Source organism: Sceloporus undulatus, chromosome 1, assembly GCF_019175285.1.
Source record: "Sceloporus undulatus isolate JIND9_A2432 ecotype Alabama chromosome 1, SceUnd_v1.1, whole genome shotgun sequence".
In the NCBI taxonomy this organism is placed as follows: domain Eukaryota; kingdom Metazoa; phylum Chordata; class Lepidosauria; order Squamata; family Phrynosomatidae; genus Sceloporus; species Sceloporus undulatus.
In genome coordinates this window covers 240,226,282-240,243,578 of record NC_056522.1, presented here as the reverse complement: position 1 = coordinate 240,243,578, position 17,297 = coordinate 240,226,282, and the positions used below count along the sequence as shown (strand labels likewise).

Sequence of the window (17,297 nt, the reverse complement as noted above, 5' to 3'; positions counted from 1 at the left end):
TATCTCCCAGCCCTAAGACTGCTCTCTAGAATACAATTAAGGACTCGAGTAGGCAGATTCTTCTTCTTTTTTCTCTTCAGTCTTCCTTTCTGCTTTGTACCTTCCTTTCTCCCTTGTACCTTTCAAATTCTCTGGTTTAGATACTATCAGGTACAGAACAGATGGAGAAAGTAGGGCCTGCAAACCACATGGTGGCCCAAAGTCCCCAGACCTTCTCCCATTTTAAAAAGAAAAATCACTCAGACTTTTTCCTGAAAAACAATCAAAATCCTACTGCATATGCTACAAGAACATGACAGTTTAGGGCACCTAGGCTCCATTCCCCTTGAGCACCCCCAGCCTTCATGTTCCAGTCATACTTTGGATGCTACCCAGAACTGGAAGTGATGCCACTTCTGTTTATCACCAGGAATGGTGGTGCAGCCCCTGGATGGGGTGTGGTGGATATAGTTCCCATCTTTTGCGGTATAGACGTAATTGTTGATCATACTGTTTTTCCTGTATGATCCTTTGACTGTTTCCTCTCCTCAGGACAGAACTGAGCAATTCCCCCAGAAATAGTGGAAATTCTTCTGGAGTTTAGTTTCCAGACTGGTCCTCATCGATCTCCTTACTGATTCTTAGCACTGGCTCAGTACTTACATTATGTTAATCTAAATCGGATGGAAAAGAGAAATATAGACAAATGTCAACATACCTGTAGCACCTTGCTCCAAATCCTGAAATTACCTTAACCAGTGATTTCATGTAAATGTTGAAAGTATCTGGATGAATCAAGCTTCACCTTATCTTCTGGAATTATACTTTCTTGAGGGACTAGAACCATCATGTCTGCAAATCCCATACTAAAGAGGTTATTTACAAGGATACTACAGTTAATAGTATCCAAAACTTCTCAGGGATTTTGGAAAATTTGAAGGATTACAGTGCACACATCCTTCTCCCAAAGTAGCTCTGGGTAACTCTGGGCAACCAAAGCAACTGAGATCCTAAATCAGAATAAAATGAAAGCATCATCTAAGAGCACTTGAGAGTTGGGCAACCAGCTCCCCCTTGAGTAATGTACCTAGTAAGGAATTACTACCATCTAGTATTTATCCCATAATCTGCAGAATCCAGGGAGGGGTTGTTTAAGAGCATCCGAGACTGTTGATTCTCTCAAAGAGGCTTTAAACATATCCTAGATTTAGTCGATCAGTGTTTGCAGTTGGTAGCATGAATGACAAGGCTTCAGTAAACAATATTGGGCCACAATTCTCCAAGTTCCTTGGCCAGTAGAAACTGCTGCTCATTTTAGGGTGTCCCTGTTTCCTTTTTGCATTAATAGGAACTGGACTACCAAGGTTGCTGTTGATTAGAATGTTGTTATATACAAGTATGAGAGACAGCGTGATGCAGTGGTTTGAGTGTTGGACTATGACTCTGGAGACCAGGGTTTGATACTCAGCTTGGCTGTGAAACCCATTGGATGACCTTGGGCAAGTCACATGTTCTCAGCCTCAGGGGAAGGCAATGGCAAATCTCCTCTGATCAAATCTTGCCAAGAAAACCCTGTGATAGAGGCACCTTAGGGGTGCCATAAGTTGGGAATAACTTGAAGGCACACAACAACAACGTGATGAATGAATGGGTTTTTTTTCAAGCAGGATTCAGAAAAAGAAGAGTCACCAGGTATCATATTGCAAACATATGTCGGATAATACAGTTGGCCTTTCTTATAGGTGGGCTTGCCTTCAGAAATGGGTGTGCCACAAAATTTCCTAATGTCCTAATACATGAGGTATATTCCAGAAGAAAGGCTACTGTTAAAACCAAATATGGAGAAACAGAATTGGAAAAGAGGTCATTCAAGGCTGCATTTTATCATTCTTATCTGTTCAATTTATATGCAGAACATATCATCCAGTTTTTGCTGGATTAGACTCAGAAAGGAGGCATGAAAATCAGTTTGAGGTATGCAGATGATACCGTGCTGTTAGCAGAAGACAGCAAAGACTTGGAACAGCTGTTGAGGAAATACAAGCAGAGTTGTAGTTGAACATTATGAAACAAAAATAATGACCACAGATGATTTATGTAACTTTAAAGTGAGTGAGGAAGACATCAAAATAGTCAAAGATTTTCTATATCTTTTCAAATTCATTAATCATAATGGAGACTGCAGTCAGGAAACCAGAAAATTGCTAGGAGTTGGAAGGGCAGCTATGAAGGAACTAGATAAGAACCTCAATTATAAAGATATATACATGACTTGATACATTGGAGCAGAGATACAGGAAAGTAAACCCCAGAGCTACAAACCTACCTTTGAAAATCATTCTACTCATCACAGAAGTCAAAACTGACATGAAATTTCATTAGGCAGTCTCTTCCCGGGTAATGATTATTCAGTATGTTGCACAGGTTTCTGAATCTGAATTGCATTGGAAACGTAATGTTTACAAATGAGAAGACAAAATTCTTGCACAATAAATTGAAACATTCTACCTCTATTTGAAGGGGTGAGAGCACAAAGGGCAGTTACTGACGCAGGTTTTCCTCCTATCCTGTCCTATGGATTTGTTTTATGGCTGTGAAAATTAATTTGAGATTACGTCAAAAACAATAAGCCTTTCCATACATAAGCCACCTTTGAACTTAATTAGACTTGCCTCTAAGGAAAAATATATAGGATCAACTGAACCTCTGTGTGCTTTAACTGTGTTTTTCATTCAGCATGGAGATTCAATGTTGGTATTGTTCCTGCATGGTAATCTTAAATCTAGCACTGCTTCCTATTGCCACCAGCTGTTGCTTCCATCATTTCATAGAGGCAATGGATATGATGGTTTTCAAAGCAGCAAATTCTTTGGAAACTTATCAGGGGTTCTCTAGTGAGAAAACCTGCAATAACAGAAAAATCTCCCCCAAAGAGAGCTGTTGCCCCGTCTTCCTTTGCAAAGTGCAGCCACAAGAGAGTGCTGAGTTTGACCTAAGGCTACCAGTGCATATGAGCTAAAGTTGAGGCCCATCATTGAACCCGTGCCGATTTCATATGCTTTGTGTGAACTCGGTATGCTTCCGAAGCCAAATTCAAGATCCTCTGTGCCACACATGGGATTCACTGCAGGCAGATAAAAAAGATAGTGTCTCTTGAAGGCAGAAGGTTTGAAAAATATGAAGATAGTACATCTGAAAGCAAAAAAATCCCAGTTTCAGTAAGATATAACTTTTTCCATTTCTTTGAAGGACAAAATCACTTCTTAAAGTATTGCCTTTGAGGGTAATAGGTGCTGTTGCTGCACAATACTGCTTCTTGCTTATATCTTCACATTGTTGCAGTTGTGCCTCTGATGTTCACAGGACATTTCGTGCAGCATAGTGTTAGGAGACAGCTGTTTTAGGGATTATTCAGTACTTGAAATAGAGAGAGAAAGAGAAAGAAACACACCTTTTACCATTTCCATTGCTCTCCCTGTGTGGAAATGACTTTGTGAAAAGGAGAGGTTCTTCTGTTTGTGGAGGTTATCCATGCATTTCAGAATTTTCCAGCATTCTGAATTGTATGGCAAGCCTCCACAGACAAATGAAATTGCAATATTAGTGCAAATTGGTTTGCTTTGTTTAAAAATGCAGGCAGAGTGAAATTCTCCAGCATCCCTAGTTCATAGCCATGAAGTACAGCATCCTGTGTAGCCTTGGGCAAAGATCTACTGTTAATTTTCTATCTCAAGTGTTATTGGTACATTCCAATACCATATGTCCCCCCCCCCCCCAGTTTGTCATTGTTGAAAGTGTACTCAGGTTGGCAGAAGCACTATTAGCTGGCAGCACTTTGGGCAGCAAAATAGGCTTGACATTTGGAAACCCCATAAAATGTAGTTGCCATTTTTCTTTAGTTCCTTTTTAAAAAATACAACAGACCAGGCCACTTACAGTAGGATAATTCTCATGCTCTATTATTATGTCAGTCTGAACAGCAGAAGGGAATGAAAACTTCAGCGATTTTGCCCAGGTGGTATAGGTTGTGTACTTTAGCACAATCTAAAGCTTTTGATGGAATTTAATAGCAATAAGTCTATTGGTGGGAGAATGTCTAATTGTACTTAAAGAGATGTAGTTTTATATAGATGTATTGGTTTGCTATGAATTCTCTCTTTAATATCAGGTTTTAGAGAAAATAAATTGCTCTTTATCTTTAGCACTGTAAATTATGGGATTAAACTAAACCAGGCTTGCTGGGTGGTTTTTAAACCTAAAGGTATTAGAAATTATATAAAAATAGCGAACAGTAGAATTTTTTTCAATGAGACAAACTACAGACCGCTAAGAGGCATGCGCCCTTCCTTGCTTCATGATTAAGATAATTAAATATCGGACAGAATTTTATTTCTTATGGTTACAAGCTGGCTTCGTGAGAGATTCCTATTGGGATGCTTATAAAATAGATTTATTATTTTATTGGGAAATTATCTTTGTCATTCTAATCAGGTTAGATTAAGGTGTTAATAGGTATAATTGTTGGCTCCCCTCTGTGTACTGTAGATGTACGAACTGTTGTACGAAAGGTGCCACTGTTCAGGACTGTCTGAGGTGCTTGACCTCAACAGTAGCTCCCAAACAGCAGAGTGCAGAAGCACAACCCAGTGTGCAGTATTTGGAAATCAACCTGAAATAAGGCACAGACACAATTGACTTCTTCCAAAGTCCTTGGAGGCTTTTATCTTCCATTTGTAATATGTACAACAAAAGCTCTGACAAATACTGTCCATCATAAATCTCACACAGCGGAAACTCTCAAATGAAGAAACATCTATCCTGGGCAAAGGAGGCAACTTTGCAGTAACCACCACCAGAATCCCTGTTGAGGACATCATTGCCCAGGTTGAATCCGGCCTCCACCATCTCCCAGAGGAGGAAGCAGAAGAGATAAGAGGGGAAACAGCAAGGATTCTGAGCAAGGCAAAGCCACCTCCTAGCAACATAACCAACAAGGAAAGAAAAACCATCAAGGACCTCAGTTTGGATACAGAAATCATCATCCTCCCAGCAGACAAAGGTAATGTCACAGTAATCATGGGTACAGAACAATACAAACAAAAAATCAAGGAACTCCTGGATCCTACAATATACAAAAAGCTGAAACGACCCAACCGGCAAAATCACCAGAAAAACGAACACCCTGATCAAAAACTCCTCAATTCAGCCAACCACAAGACAAAGTTTGTGTAAATCTGAAGCTCTCCCACCAAGACTATATGGACTTCCCAAGATCTACAAGGATTCCATTCCATTCTGACCCATAGTGAGTGCTATTGGACCCCCCACATATGACTTGGCCAAATTTCTGACCCCTTAATTACAAACGCATATAGGGCAGACCCCCCACTACATCAAGGACTCAGCTCACTTCATAGGAAAAATCAAGAACCTTGAACTAAAACCTGGAGACATATTAATCAGCTTTGATGTGGTCTCCCAGTTCACCAAAGTCCCCATAATGGACACCATGACACTCATCCAACAGATTTTTCCAAAAGACATCACAGCCCTGTTCAAAGATTGCCTCACCACAAGCTATTTCCAGTGGGACAATGGATTCTATGAACAGAGGGATGGAGTAGCAATGGGAAGCTTTCTAAGCCCGGTGATAGCAAACCTTTACGTGGAACACTTAGAAAAGCAAACTCCGGAAACAGTGCCCAAAAAAGCCCACAACTTGGTTCCGATACGTGAATGACACTTTCACCATCTGGAGCCATGGAGAAGAAGACCTGGCTGTATTCCTGAACCATCTGAACAACATCCACTCCAACATCCAGTTCACTATGGAAAAAGAAAAGGAAGGAACACTGCTATTTTTGGCTGCCCTAGTCACGCAAACCAAACCAGCGTTTGGGTCTCACAGTATACCAAAAACCCACACATACAGACCGATACCTGCACAAGAACTCCAACCATCACCCAGGACAAAAAAGAAGCGCAATCAAAACACTGGTAGACCGGGCAAAAACACATCTGTGAACCCCACTTCTTGGAAGATGAACTGAAGCACCTGGACCGGGCTCTACAGGCCAATGGTTATTCCATCTCAGACATCAGAAGGGCTGCCAGACCCAGGAAAACCCAGAGGAGTGAAGACAAGCAGCCTCCCAAAGGGAAGGTATTTTTACCATACATCAAAGGAGTCACAGACAGAATAGGCAAAGTGGTGAGGAAGCACAACCTTCAAATGATTTACAAACTGACGAAGAAAATCCAGCAAATGCTGCACTCAGCCAAGGACCAGAGAGAACCTCTAACAGCCACAGGAGTTTACCGCATACCATGCAGCTGTGGACAAGTCTACAAACGCAGTGTGCAAACAAGAATCAAGGAACACGAGAGACACTGCAGACTGGGTCAGCCAGAAAAATCTGCAGTAGCAGAAAATGCCACAAACCATCCTGGACATAAAATACTGTTTGAAAACACTGAAGTTTTGGACCATGCCAACCACTACTATGTCAGGATGCACAGGGAAGCCATTGAAATCTACAAACATCTGGATAATTTCAACTGGAGAGAAGAAACCCTTAAAGTGAACAAAATTTGGCCACAAGTCCTGAAGAAGAGCAAAATGAGGATTCAGCAAATGCAAATGGGAAACCATTTAGAGTCAGGGGTTTTCCCAGCAGATATTGATCACCAATTAGCAGACACTAATCCTCTTTTGCATTAGCCTCCCAGCCTGAGGCCAGAACAATATAAATTCAACTCACTCCTGCATTCCCAGGCTCACAGAGTATGTGTATATGTATATGTATATATACACACACACACACACACACACACACACTTTTTCCAGGCATGCATTCTCTGAAGATGTCAGCCAGAGATACTGGCGAAACATCAGGAAGAAACTCTTCTAGAACATGGCCACAAAACCCAAAATACCCACAAAAAACTATAGCCCGAAAAACCCACAAAAAACTGTTTGTTATATTTACACACCAAACCAGCACACCAACTCCTCTCTCCCATCCACTATCATCAGTACACTCCTGCTCTGGGTTTCAGAGGCCTTATATACATAACTAATTACAAGGGATTGGCACCTGGTGTTTTCTCCCATTTACAGCCTTATAACTATTTTTTATATTTTCATAATATAATCTTCTGGCCTGAGAGGAAGTGATCAGGCACACCCAGCTCCATCAGGGCTAGCCTGAAGAAAGAGGCTCCTCCCTCCTTAACTGTCATCTTCCCGCCTGAAAGGGAGTGATCAGGCAGACCCAGCTCCGCCAGGGATAGCCTGAAGGAAGAGGCTCCTCCCTCCTTAACTGTCATCTTCTGGCCTGAGAGGGAGTGATCAGGCAGACCCAGCTCCACCAGGGATAGCCTGAAGGAAGAGGCTCCTCCCTCCTTAACTGTCATCTTCTGGCCTGAGAGGGAATGATCAGGCAGACCCAGCTCCCCCAGGGATAGCCTGAAGGAAGAGACTCCTCCCTCCTTAACTGTCATCTTCTGGCCTCCTATTTCCCTCCAGCTATGCTCTGACTGTGTAGGGGAGAGGCTTGTGTACCCTAATGATGTTGTGAGCTATGCTGGCAGTGGTAAAATAGCCACCGGCAGGGCCTCCCATGCCAGACAGGTCACAATCGAAGGCTCTGACCAAGAGCGCCAAAGGGCAGGATGGGCTCTCTAGCCTTATGGCAACCATCCTAGGAGAAGGAAAACTCTAATCCCAAACCCGGACAGATGGTGCTCTTCTAACCCTATAAGGTCAACCATTTAAGAGAAGGAAACTCTATTCAAACCTATGACCCGAGGACCTCGCTGCCACCGTCCATGCTTGTCAAGACCTCAGCAGACGAACCTCTGGTTTAAAGGGTGAGGCCAGTTCTGTGCAGACAGTGCACCACCAGAAAAATCCATTGCACAGGCTCGAAGGATACATCCAACATCATCAACGCGCTTATAGAAAGCACGCATGAGTCCTTCCTGAATCTTCGTTCAGGAAGTAAATTCAAGAAGAAGAAGATTTCCTTAAAGGGACATTTAACCCAACAATAATACAGTGGTCTCTTCCCTTACACAGGGGATCTGTTCTGGACCCCTCCCCCCACGTAAGGGAAATTCTGTGTGTGCTTGAGTCCCATTAAAGACAATGGGGCTTGTGCCCGCTTTGGTGTGCGGTGGCATGTGGTGCGTGCACCATAGGCGCACACGCTATTACTTTTCCTGGCACACAGCACCGCTTCTTCCGGCACAGCTTCCTGCATATGCTGGAAGCTGCATAAGGCGCATCCACATATGATGTAGGCACACTGTATCTGTATTCAGAGATTGGGTGGCAAAAGTGTAACTGATAGGAATCAAAATAATGGACTAGTTAAATAGACTGTATACTTTATGGGGGACTAAATACCCTAAAGGCACCCATTCCCATCTGATCTTGTAAGCTAAGCAGGGTCAACTGTGGTTAATACGTGGATGGGAGACTGTCAATGAATACCAGATGCTGTTGGCTATGTTTCAAAGGAAGGGACTGGTAAAACCATGTGTGTTTATTCTTTGCTTAAGAAAACCCTATGAAATTCATGGAGTCACCATAGGTCAACAGGTGACTTGAAGGCACATAGCACGCACTCCTTATGGCCTGTTACAGACTGCCAAAATAAAGCTAATTCGGGTCTCTTTGGAGGTATGCTATTTAAATGATGCATGGGTCCTAAGAGTCCGGAGGTCGCGCCAAAGCCACACTCCATTCCTAAGCACTGAAGTGCAGCTTTGGTGCAGCTTCCGGATTCTTAGGATGCACGCATCATTTAAACAGCATACCTCCAAAGAGATCCGAAGCAGCTTTATTTTGGCAGTCTGTAACAGGCCTGAGGATCATAGAAAACACTGCCACCATTTGTTGCAGAATACTTTCCAATCTTTTGGAAGATTGGTAAATTCGTTGGTAGATGAAGGGAATTGCTGTGGATATAGTATATCTTGATTTCAGTAAGGCCTTTGACAAGGTTTTACCATGACGTTCTTGCAAACAAGCTTGTAAAATGTGGGCTAGACAAGGTAACTGATACATGGATTTGTAATTGGTTGACTGGCCAAACCCAAAGGGTGCTCAACAATGGCTCTTTTTCAGCCTGGAGGGAAGTGACCAGTGGGGTCCCACAGGGCTCTGTCCTGGGCCCAGTGCTATTCAACATCTTTATCAATGACTTGGATGACAGAATTGGGGGCATACTTATCAAATTTACAGATGACACCAAATTAGGAGGAACAGCTAATACTCCAGAGGACAGGATCAAGATTCAAAGTGACCTGAATAGACTAGAAAGCTGGACCAAAGCTTACAAAATGAAATTCAATACGGAGAAATGTAAGGTACTGCACTTAGGGTGGAGAAATAAAATGCACAGATATAGGATGGGGGACACCTGGCTGAACGAGACTACAAGTAAAAGGGATCTAGGAGTCCAAGTAGACCACATGTTGAACATGAGTCAACAGTGTGATGCGGCAGCTAAAAAAGCCAATGCAATTTTAGGCTGCATCAATAAAACTATAGTGTCTAGATCAAAAGAAGTAATAGTGCCACTATATTCTGCTTTGGTCAGGCCCCACCTGGAATATTGTGTCCATTTCTGGGCCCCACAATTCAAAAAGGACATTGAGAAACTGGAGCGTGTCCAAAGGAGCGTGACTAAAATGATGAAGGGTCTAGAAACCATGCCCTATGAGAAACAACTTAGGTAGCTGGGGATGTTTGGCCTGGAGAAGAGAAGGTTAAGAGGTGATATGATAGCTCTATTTAAATATTTGAAGGGATGTCATATTGAGGAGGGAGCAAACTTGTTTTCTGCTGCTCCAGAGAACAGGACCTGGAACAATGGATGCAAGCTCCAGGAAAAGAGATTTCACCTCAATATGAGGAGGAACTTCCTGACAGTAAGGGCTGTTCGACAGTGGAACAAACTTCCTTGGATTGTGGTGGAGTCTCCTTCTTTGGAGATCTTTAAGCAGAGGCTGGATGGCCATCTGTCGGGGATGCTTTGATTGAGAGTTCCTGCATGGCAGGGGGTTGGACTGGATGGCCCTTGTGGTCTCTTCCAACTCTACAAATCTATGATTCTATGATTCTTTTTGGATTTTGGACTGAGTTTGCACCTATGGCTTTCTCATGTCTAGCTTTCCCTGAAACAGCTTTGTTTTATTAAACGCCTAATTTGTATTTGAATAATGATAGGCCATAAAGAAGCTCTATTTCCTACCAGGCTCAATTCAAAAAAAGAAATCAAGATTCTTTCCCACTGTCCTCTGTGTTTCTTGCTTTCTGAATGAACTGAAGCCTTTACTGAACCAACCAAAAAAGTATGAACCAACTTTAATCTTATTTTACGATGTTCCACAACAAGCCTGTCATCATGTTATCTCACAGTATTGCATCTCACAGTATTGCATCTTCTTAAATTAAAATCATTAATACCTGTAGAACTTTTAATGATGTAAATAACACATGCATTAGTTTTCAAACTAATGTAAAATATAATGTAAAATAGGATGTAAAATAGAGATGGCTGTTCTGCCAGTCCTGCATTTTGTTCTTTTAAGTCATGCAATCTATAGGAACACTTCAGGTTTTCAATATTCCCTTATTTCTGGGCTTGCATGCCTATCTCTGTTATGAAAGGCAAGATCTTAAAAAATGGAATAAACATTTAATTAGGAGAACTCTGATTAAAGTTTGGGGAAAATATAAGAAGTTCTGGTATACCAAAATCCCAGGATGGACTTCAATTCAGGAAGCATTCTATAAGTCAGAAGAACCGTTAAATAAGAAATGGATTACATATTCTGATATCCTTATCAAAACAGGGAAAGGGCAAGCAATCAAAACGATGGAACAACTTAAAAAAGAAGGGAAAGAAATTAATTGGCTGTTTTATTATAAACTAAAAGGAAGATACAATAAGGATAAAAAAGATATGGGTATCGACACAGAACTGAATGCTTTGGACAAAATACTGTTTAAGGGACAAAAACATATGATATCAAAAGTATATAAAATGTTACTAGATATTGAATTAGAAGGAGAACTGGTAAAAGGAACCATGATCAAATGGATGCAAGATATTAAAGAATCTATTCCATTGAGCAACTGGGAAAATACTTGGAATTTTTTTTTAAAGTTTACTAAAAGTGCTAATCTAGTGGAAAATTATTACAAATTGCTATACAGATGGCATCTATCCCCACAAAAATTAGCTAAGATTAAAAATGTGAAAGATAACAATTGCTGGAAATGTGGTGAGAACAATGCAACTTTGTTTCATATGTGGTGGGAGTGTAAGTGTGCGAAAAAATTTTGTGGAGAGATTCACCGAACAATTCAATATACCACACAATGGGAAATAGAAAAGAAACCCCAAATGTATTTACTAAATATTACTGAAGACCTTAAGGGAAAACTTTGCTGTGAAGAAATAGATGTTTTACTGTATATAATAACTGCAGCACGCTTAACATTTGCTAAGTATTGGAAAGGGGGGAAACAAGATTTAAAGAAAGAATGTATAATAAAGGTAAATGAACTGAGGGAAATGGATAAAATAACCATGATGATTAACGGAAAGACAGACCAAAACTTCCAAAGGAAATGGGAGAAAATGAATAAGTTATGGGAATGAAAAGAGAAAGGAATTAAGCAATAACAACCCTAACGGAATAATAGACATGCCACAAAATAATTTATAAGTAGCGGATGACGACAGAAAGAAAATGTCGTACACCCATTTAAATAACCTAATCACGCTCTCAAAACAGAGGTGTGTGTATATATATATATATATATATATAATTTTTAGTTTTGTCTTGTTTGTTGGTTGGTTAATGACAAATGTATCGCAATGTAAATATGTTTTATGTTTTATTTGTTTTATATGTTTTATGTTTCTATAAATTTTGTATGTCTTGTTAATCATAAATAAATAAAAAATGAAAAATAAAATAATAATAATAAAAAGTATTCCCTTATTTCTCAGGAAAACTGAAGGACTTTTAAGAGTTTGTCTCCCCAAAATGTCATGATGTGCTTTCTTTTTCTTTGAAGTGATTCCCTCAGCCTAAACTGTGATGTCTTGTAGCTTTATTGTGGTAATAAATACCTAATAATCAGTCTTTTTCTTTCTTTCCTCCCATGCAGAATTCTCTTGGTTCAACTGGTGTGTTCCAGGATCCTGCTTGCTAAGTCTTTTGCTCATCCTGTGCTTCAGGGAATCCTATGATAGACTTTATCTTGATGTCATTGTCTCCGTTTGATAGCACAAAACAGAATGGAGAATGGAACCTGGTACTATGCTTGGCCCAATTCCTTGGAAATTGGAAAGCCAAAGGTTCACAGTAGAAACATGGACATTTTAACTGAATTAGAAAAAAGTGTGGGTTTTTTTTCAAGTATATGTCCTAATTTCATCTTTTATTATTTACACAGTTATGAAGAGCCTTGAATTAAAATTTGACTTTTTAAGGGAGAAATTCTAGTTTGTGAACTGTGATGCTTTATTTAATAAGTTATTTAGCTGGTTATACAAACTTTGTGCCAACTCAAACCACTCACAAGAGAAATATGATAGCAATGCCATCTCATTTAGGGGTTAAAGGAAGGGTCCCTACCCATAAAATAATCTATATATATTTTTTGTATCCTGAAGTGTCAAATGAAATTTCTGATGATCCCTATTTTTTCTTGCTTATAAATAGCATTTTATTTCCATGTTTTCACAGAATGGCAGATGCTACTGCAGTGGCAAAGATTTTCAGTACAGTATAGGCTTCAGGGATGAACAACATTTTTTAACCTTGTAAGTCTGTTCTAAATGAAAACAACAGATAAGAGATAAACTGTCCTTCTAAGACAGATTTTTCAGATAATTATGGTTAATAATAATAATAATAATAATAATAATAATAATAATAATAATAATAATTTTATTTGTATTTTCCCTCCTCTCCCTGTGGATTGAGGCGGGATTATATCAATAAAATAACAGTTCATATATTAAATAAAATCAATAAAACAATGACATTATTATTAGTTCAATAAAATAGTTAAAACATCTAGAAAACATACATCATAACCAGAAGTGAAGCATTTTATCTTAAAGATCTCCTATAAGAGGTCGGATGGATAAGCCCTCCGGAAGAGATCCATCTTAAGTGCCTTCTTAAAGGCATCTAAGGTGGTGATAAGACAGATCTCTTCCGGTAGGCTGTTCCATAGTTTGGGGGCTGTGGTCGTAAACCATCTATGGGAAGGTGACATTAACCTGGGCTTATAGTATTCTAATAAATTCTCAGATGTTCTGAGAGTGCAGGGCGGATTGTGTAGGGAGAGGCATTTCCTCAAGTAACACGGGCCCAAGCCATGAAGGGCTTTAAAGGTAATAACCAACACTTTATACTGCGCCGGTATTCCATATGAAGTCTTAAATTCCATCTGAAGTCTTAATATGCCCTTTGTACATTAGATTTTTTTGGTGCTCTACATTTAATTACAGCCATACTATAAGCAGTGTCATCTGTATTTAAACTTAAATTTTAGATATATTTGAACTTCACTTTTAAAGTGTAACATTATAATTTCTAATTAAGACATCTGTAGATATCGTGGTCTCCCTTACCGGTTCTGTCAAACATTTTACGACATTTTCAAAACGTTTAATCTTTTCCCCTTGGTACTTGTATTCTGTTTTAAGAACTTCATAGCTTTTTTGAATAGCTAAATAACCTTTTTTAAGACTTCAATTTTCTTGTGTGAGATGTTGAATGATTTGGTCTTTGTTGTGTTTTCTACTTGGACATTCGGCCTGGAATATCACTGGCTCACTCATTGAAGGTACATGGTGTGGTCTGGGTCTGACAGTGTTCCCGATACCATAGTTAATTTTGGAAGCTTTGGTCATTGGTTGTGGCTTGAATGGAGAATTCGTTATTTTACTTGGATCTTTTTCAAACCCAGAACAATACCCCTGCTCTTCTTCTGAGAATAATTGTGATATCACATACGGCCTGCTGTTCCTATGGCCTTGGCTACCTCGATTCATTTTTAACTTTAATAGTAGCCTCAAATACTTTGCCCTTGGGCTCCCAGCTCATGAACAGGGCCCTCCGCTAACACTCATCCCTCTTGCTTCTTCCACTTTAATTATTTTTCTCACACTTTTGCTTAACATTAGTCATGCTTTAATCTCGTCTTTGTATTCTTCAGTTGAGCTCTCTCAATCTCTCTCTCTCTCTTCCCTTGCCATTTCTTGTGATAGATTATTGCCTATGTGCATTAAAAAGTCAATCTTTTTTAAATTAAAATTTTAATAAAATAAAAAATACAGTTGAACAAACATAAACACTTTGTATTACAGAGGGCTCAATTCCACATATTAGAAAAATACCCTTTAAAGTTTTTGTACAAGTAATTTCCTCCTCCCCTTCAATGACTTACATAAAATGGTAAGATTTCAACATTGATTCTTCATGTACAATAATCTCATTTCCTAGGATTTATCCTCAGTAAGCTTGTTCTACATAGTCCTATTACTTATATGTACTTTAACACAATAAAAATAGATTCCTGCTCTTATTTCCATTTTTCTTTACAGAATTCAACTATTTTCGACTATTTGTAACCTTCTTCTCATCCTTAGGTCTTAAGCATGCTGTCAATTTTTTCCATTTCTATCATATCTGTTAATTTAAATAACCATTCATCTATTTGTGGTGTTTCTGAACTTTTCCAGTGTTGAGCTATTGTTAATCTTGCAGCGGTTATTAAATATAAAAGAACTCTCCAATACTTTCTTTCAATATTAAGGCATATCTTATTTAACATATTCAACAAATATATTTCTGGCCGCATTTCATACTTAATCTGTAACATCTTTTCTATTAAAATATGAACTTGTTTCCAATATTTAACCAACTTTGGACATCTCCACCATACATGGATCCAGGTCCCTCGTATCTTGTGACATTTCCAGCAGGATTCAGAGGTTTTAGAGTAAATTTTTGCCCATCTGTTTGGAGTCAGATGCCAACGTTGTTCCATTTTCCAGTAGTTTTCTCTTAAATTCTGAGATAGTGTGAATCTCTTTGTTTTGTTTCTTGCATATTGCCAGCTTTCTAAGTCAGTAGTCTGTCCACAATCAGATGCCCATTTTATCATGACCTCAGAAATATTGTCATGTTCTTGATCATAGTCTCATAGAATTTCATCTATCTGTGATATATTTTTTGATTCTTCATTAAGCAAAATTTTGTCAAAGTCAGATAGATCTTCCTCTAGTTCTTCTAGATTAATGTCAATCTTAAATTGTTCTTTTAGTTGTATATAGAAAAACCAATGCACTTTTGGGTCTAGTAGCACCAATTCTTCCATAGGTTTTAGCTGTATTATATTTTCTTTATATCTTTATAAGTAAACCACTTGTCAATAGATATCCATCTTCCTATGAAAGCTCCATGCACTGAGAGTCAAAGTAGAATTTTTCTATACATTTTCTTAATCTTCTGCCATATCCTTAACAAAGAACGTCTAATAACATGATGTTTGAATTTGTTATGGACTCTTACCTTATCGTACCAGATGTATCCATGCCATCCAAATCTATTATTGAATCCTTTCAAATTTAATAGAGATGTATTTTCCAAATTTATCCAATCCGTTGGCCAATTTATCACATTTGCTTGATAATATGTCTGTAAATCCGGAGTATCTCCTCCTCAATCTTCTCATCATCTTATCATAGTCTTCCATTTAATTCTAGCCCTCTTATTGTTCCAAATAAGTTTATTTATATCTTTCTGCCATTCTTCGGTTCTCTCACCTCTTCCTTGGTCTTTTTCCTTTCTGCACTTGGAGTTGTCATATGAAGTTCTTCCTGGGCGCTCCTTTCCTTGTCTGCATGTAATCTCTTCAAAATTTCTTTAGCTTTCTGTATGGAATTTATTGTATATCTTTTTTTGTTTGAAGAAAACTGATATTCCTTCTATCCTTTCCCAAGAGTATGGAATTGACCTCTTCATTAACTCTTGAGTTAAAAATCTGTAATCTTGTCTCTTCCTCAAAATTTCAAGGGGATTATTTTTGAAAAATTTATATTTCATCAATCACCAAATCGGTAACATAGCTTTTACGTAGAATTTGACCTCTCCGCTTATTCACCACAAATGACACAACAACGTCTCTCAGCAATTACTTCTCTCTAGCAACTTTTGAGTTAATTCTAAAGATCTTATCTATGGCTTGGCTCATTTCAGCTTCCGTAGCTTCTATATAGTTCGCTAATTCTAAACACGTTCGATCCTATAAATCTTCCTTTATCTTTCAGGAATCCCTCTCAGTTTAAGGTATTTCTCTCTATAACAAGTTTCCTGAACTAAAATTCTGAAATCCATACTTTTCTGACTCTCTGACAGTTCCTTTGAAGTGCTCTCTAAGTCGTCTGTTTTCACTTTAAGTTTCTTCATTTCCACCTGAAGACCGGATACACCTTTGGTGATTTTATCCAGCTTCTTTCCAAATGCACCTAGTTCTCTTTGCAAATCCTCTCTTGCTTCCTTTCTTGACAATTTTAATTCCTGTTTCATTTCCTGACACATCTCCTCTTTGAATTTTTTGAATTCCTCTAATAGCATTGTGGCTGAATCAGCAGCTTTAGAGGAAGAGGCATCGGTAGAACCACGTCTTTGAGTGGATGTTGCAACCTAAGATTATTATTTATTTATTTTTGCTCCTGAGGCCATTACTAAGTTATTGGATGTTTCCTTCCTCAAAAATCAGTTATTAATTTGTTAATTTGTTGGTTTACCACAATTGCCAAAACAGTAATCTATAATAACAAAATCAAAGTAATCAAAATGCTTACCAAATTAGTCAGGTTAATACACTTATTTCCGTTAATTCGTTCAAAATAATCTGGCCCGTATATAATCCTTTAAATAAACAGACCCGAATTAATTTCCCCCAGAATACAATTAAATCTCCCCCAAAACAGTCATTTGAAATAAAATGAATTACCAGAATTTAGATAATTATTCACATTCTTACCACTTAATCTCTTAAATCAACAATTAATTAGTATCTTATCTGTATTGCTTGATTCGAATACTCATTAATTAATTAATCTGTTTAGATCACATAGGCCAGATATTCAATTTAATCACACAGACCCAAAATAATCAAAATACTTTACAAAATTACTGTTAGTTCATTTAATAAAATTATTTCTATATATTCCCCTTAATGATAATTTTACCTACTTATTGAATTAATT

General features: G+C 38.5%; 2 protein-coding genes across 3 annotated transcripts in view; both read left to right on the top strand.

The window, feature by feature from the left end:
- The window catches only part of SLC49A4 (solute carrier family 49 member 4), a 219,250-nt gene extending 206,750 nt beyond the window's left edge, over positions 1-12,500 (top strand). Inside the window, 1 exon segment of the mRNA XM_042458620.1 lies at positions 12,173-12,500. Coding sequence (XP_042314554.1) covers positions 12,173-12,288 — 116 coding nt within the window. The 3' untranslated portion in view covers positions 12,289-12,500.
- The window catches only part of SEC22A (SEC22 homolog A, vesicle trafficking protein), a 1,054,631-nt gene that overhangs the window by 92,120 nt on the left and 945,214 nt on the right, over positions 1-17,297 (top strand). The window lies entirely within an intron of this gene.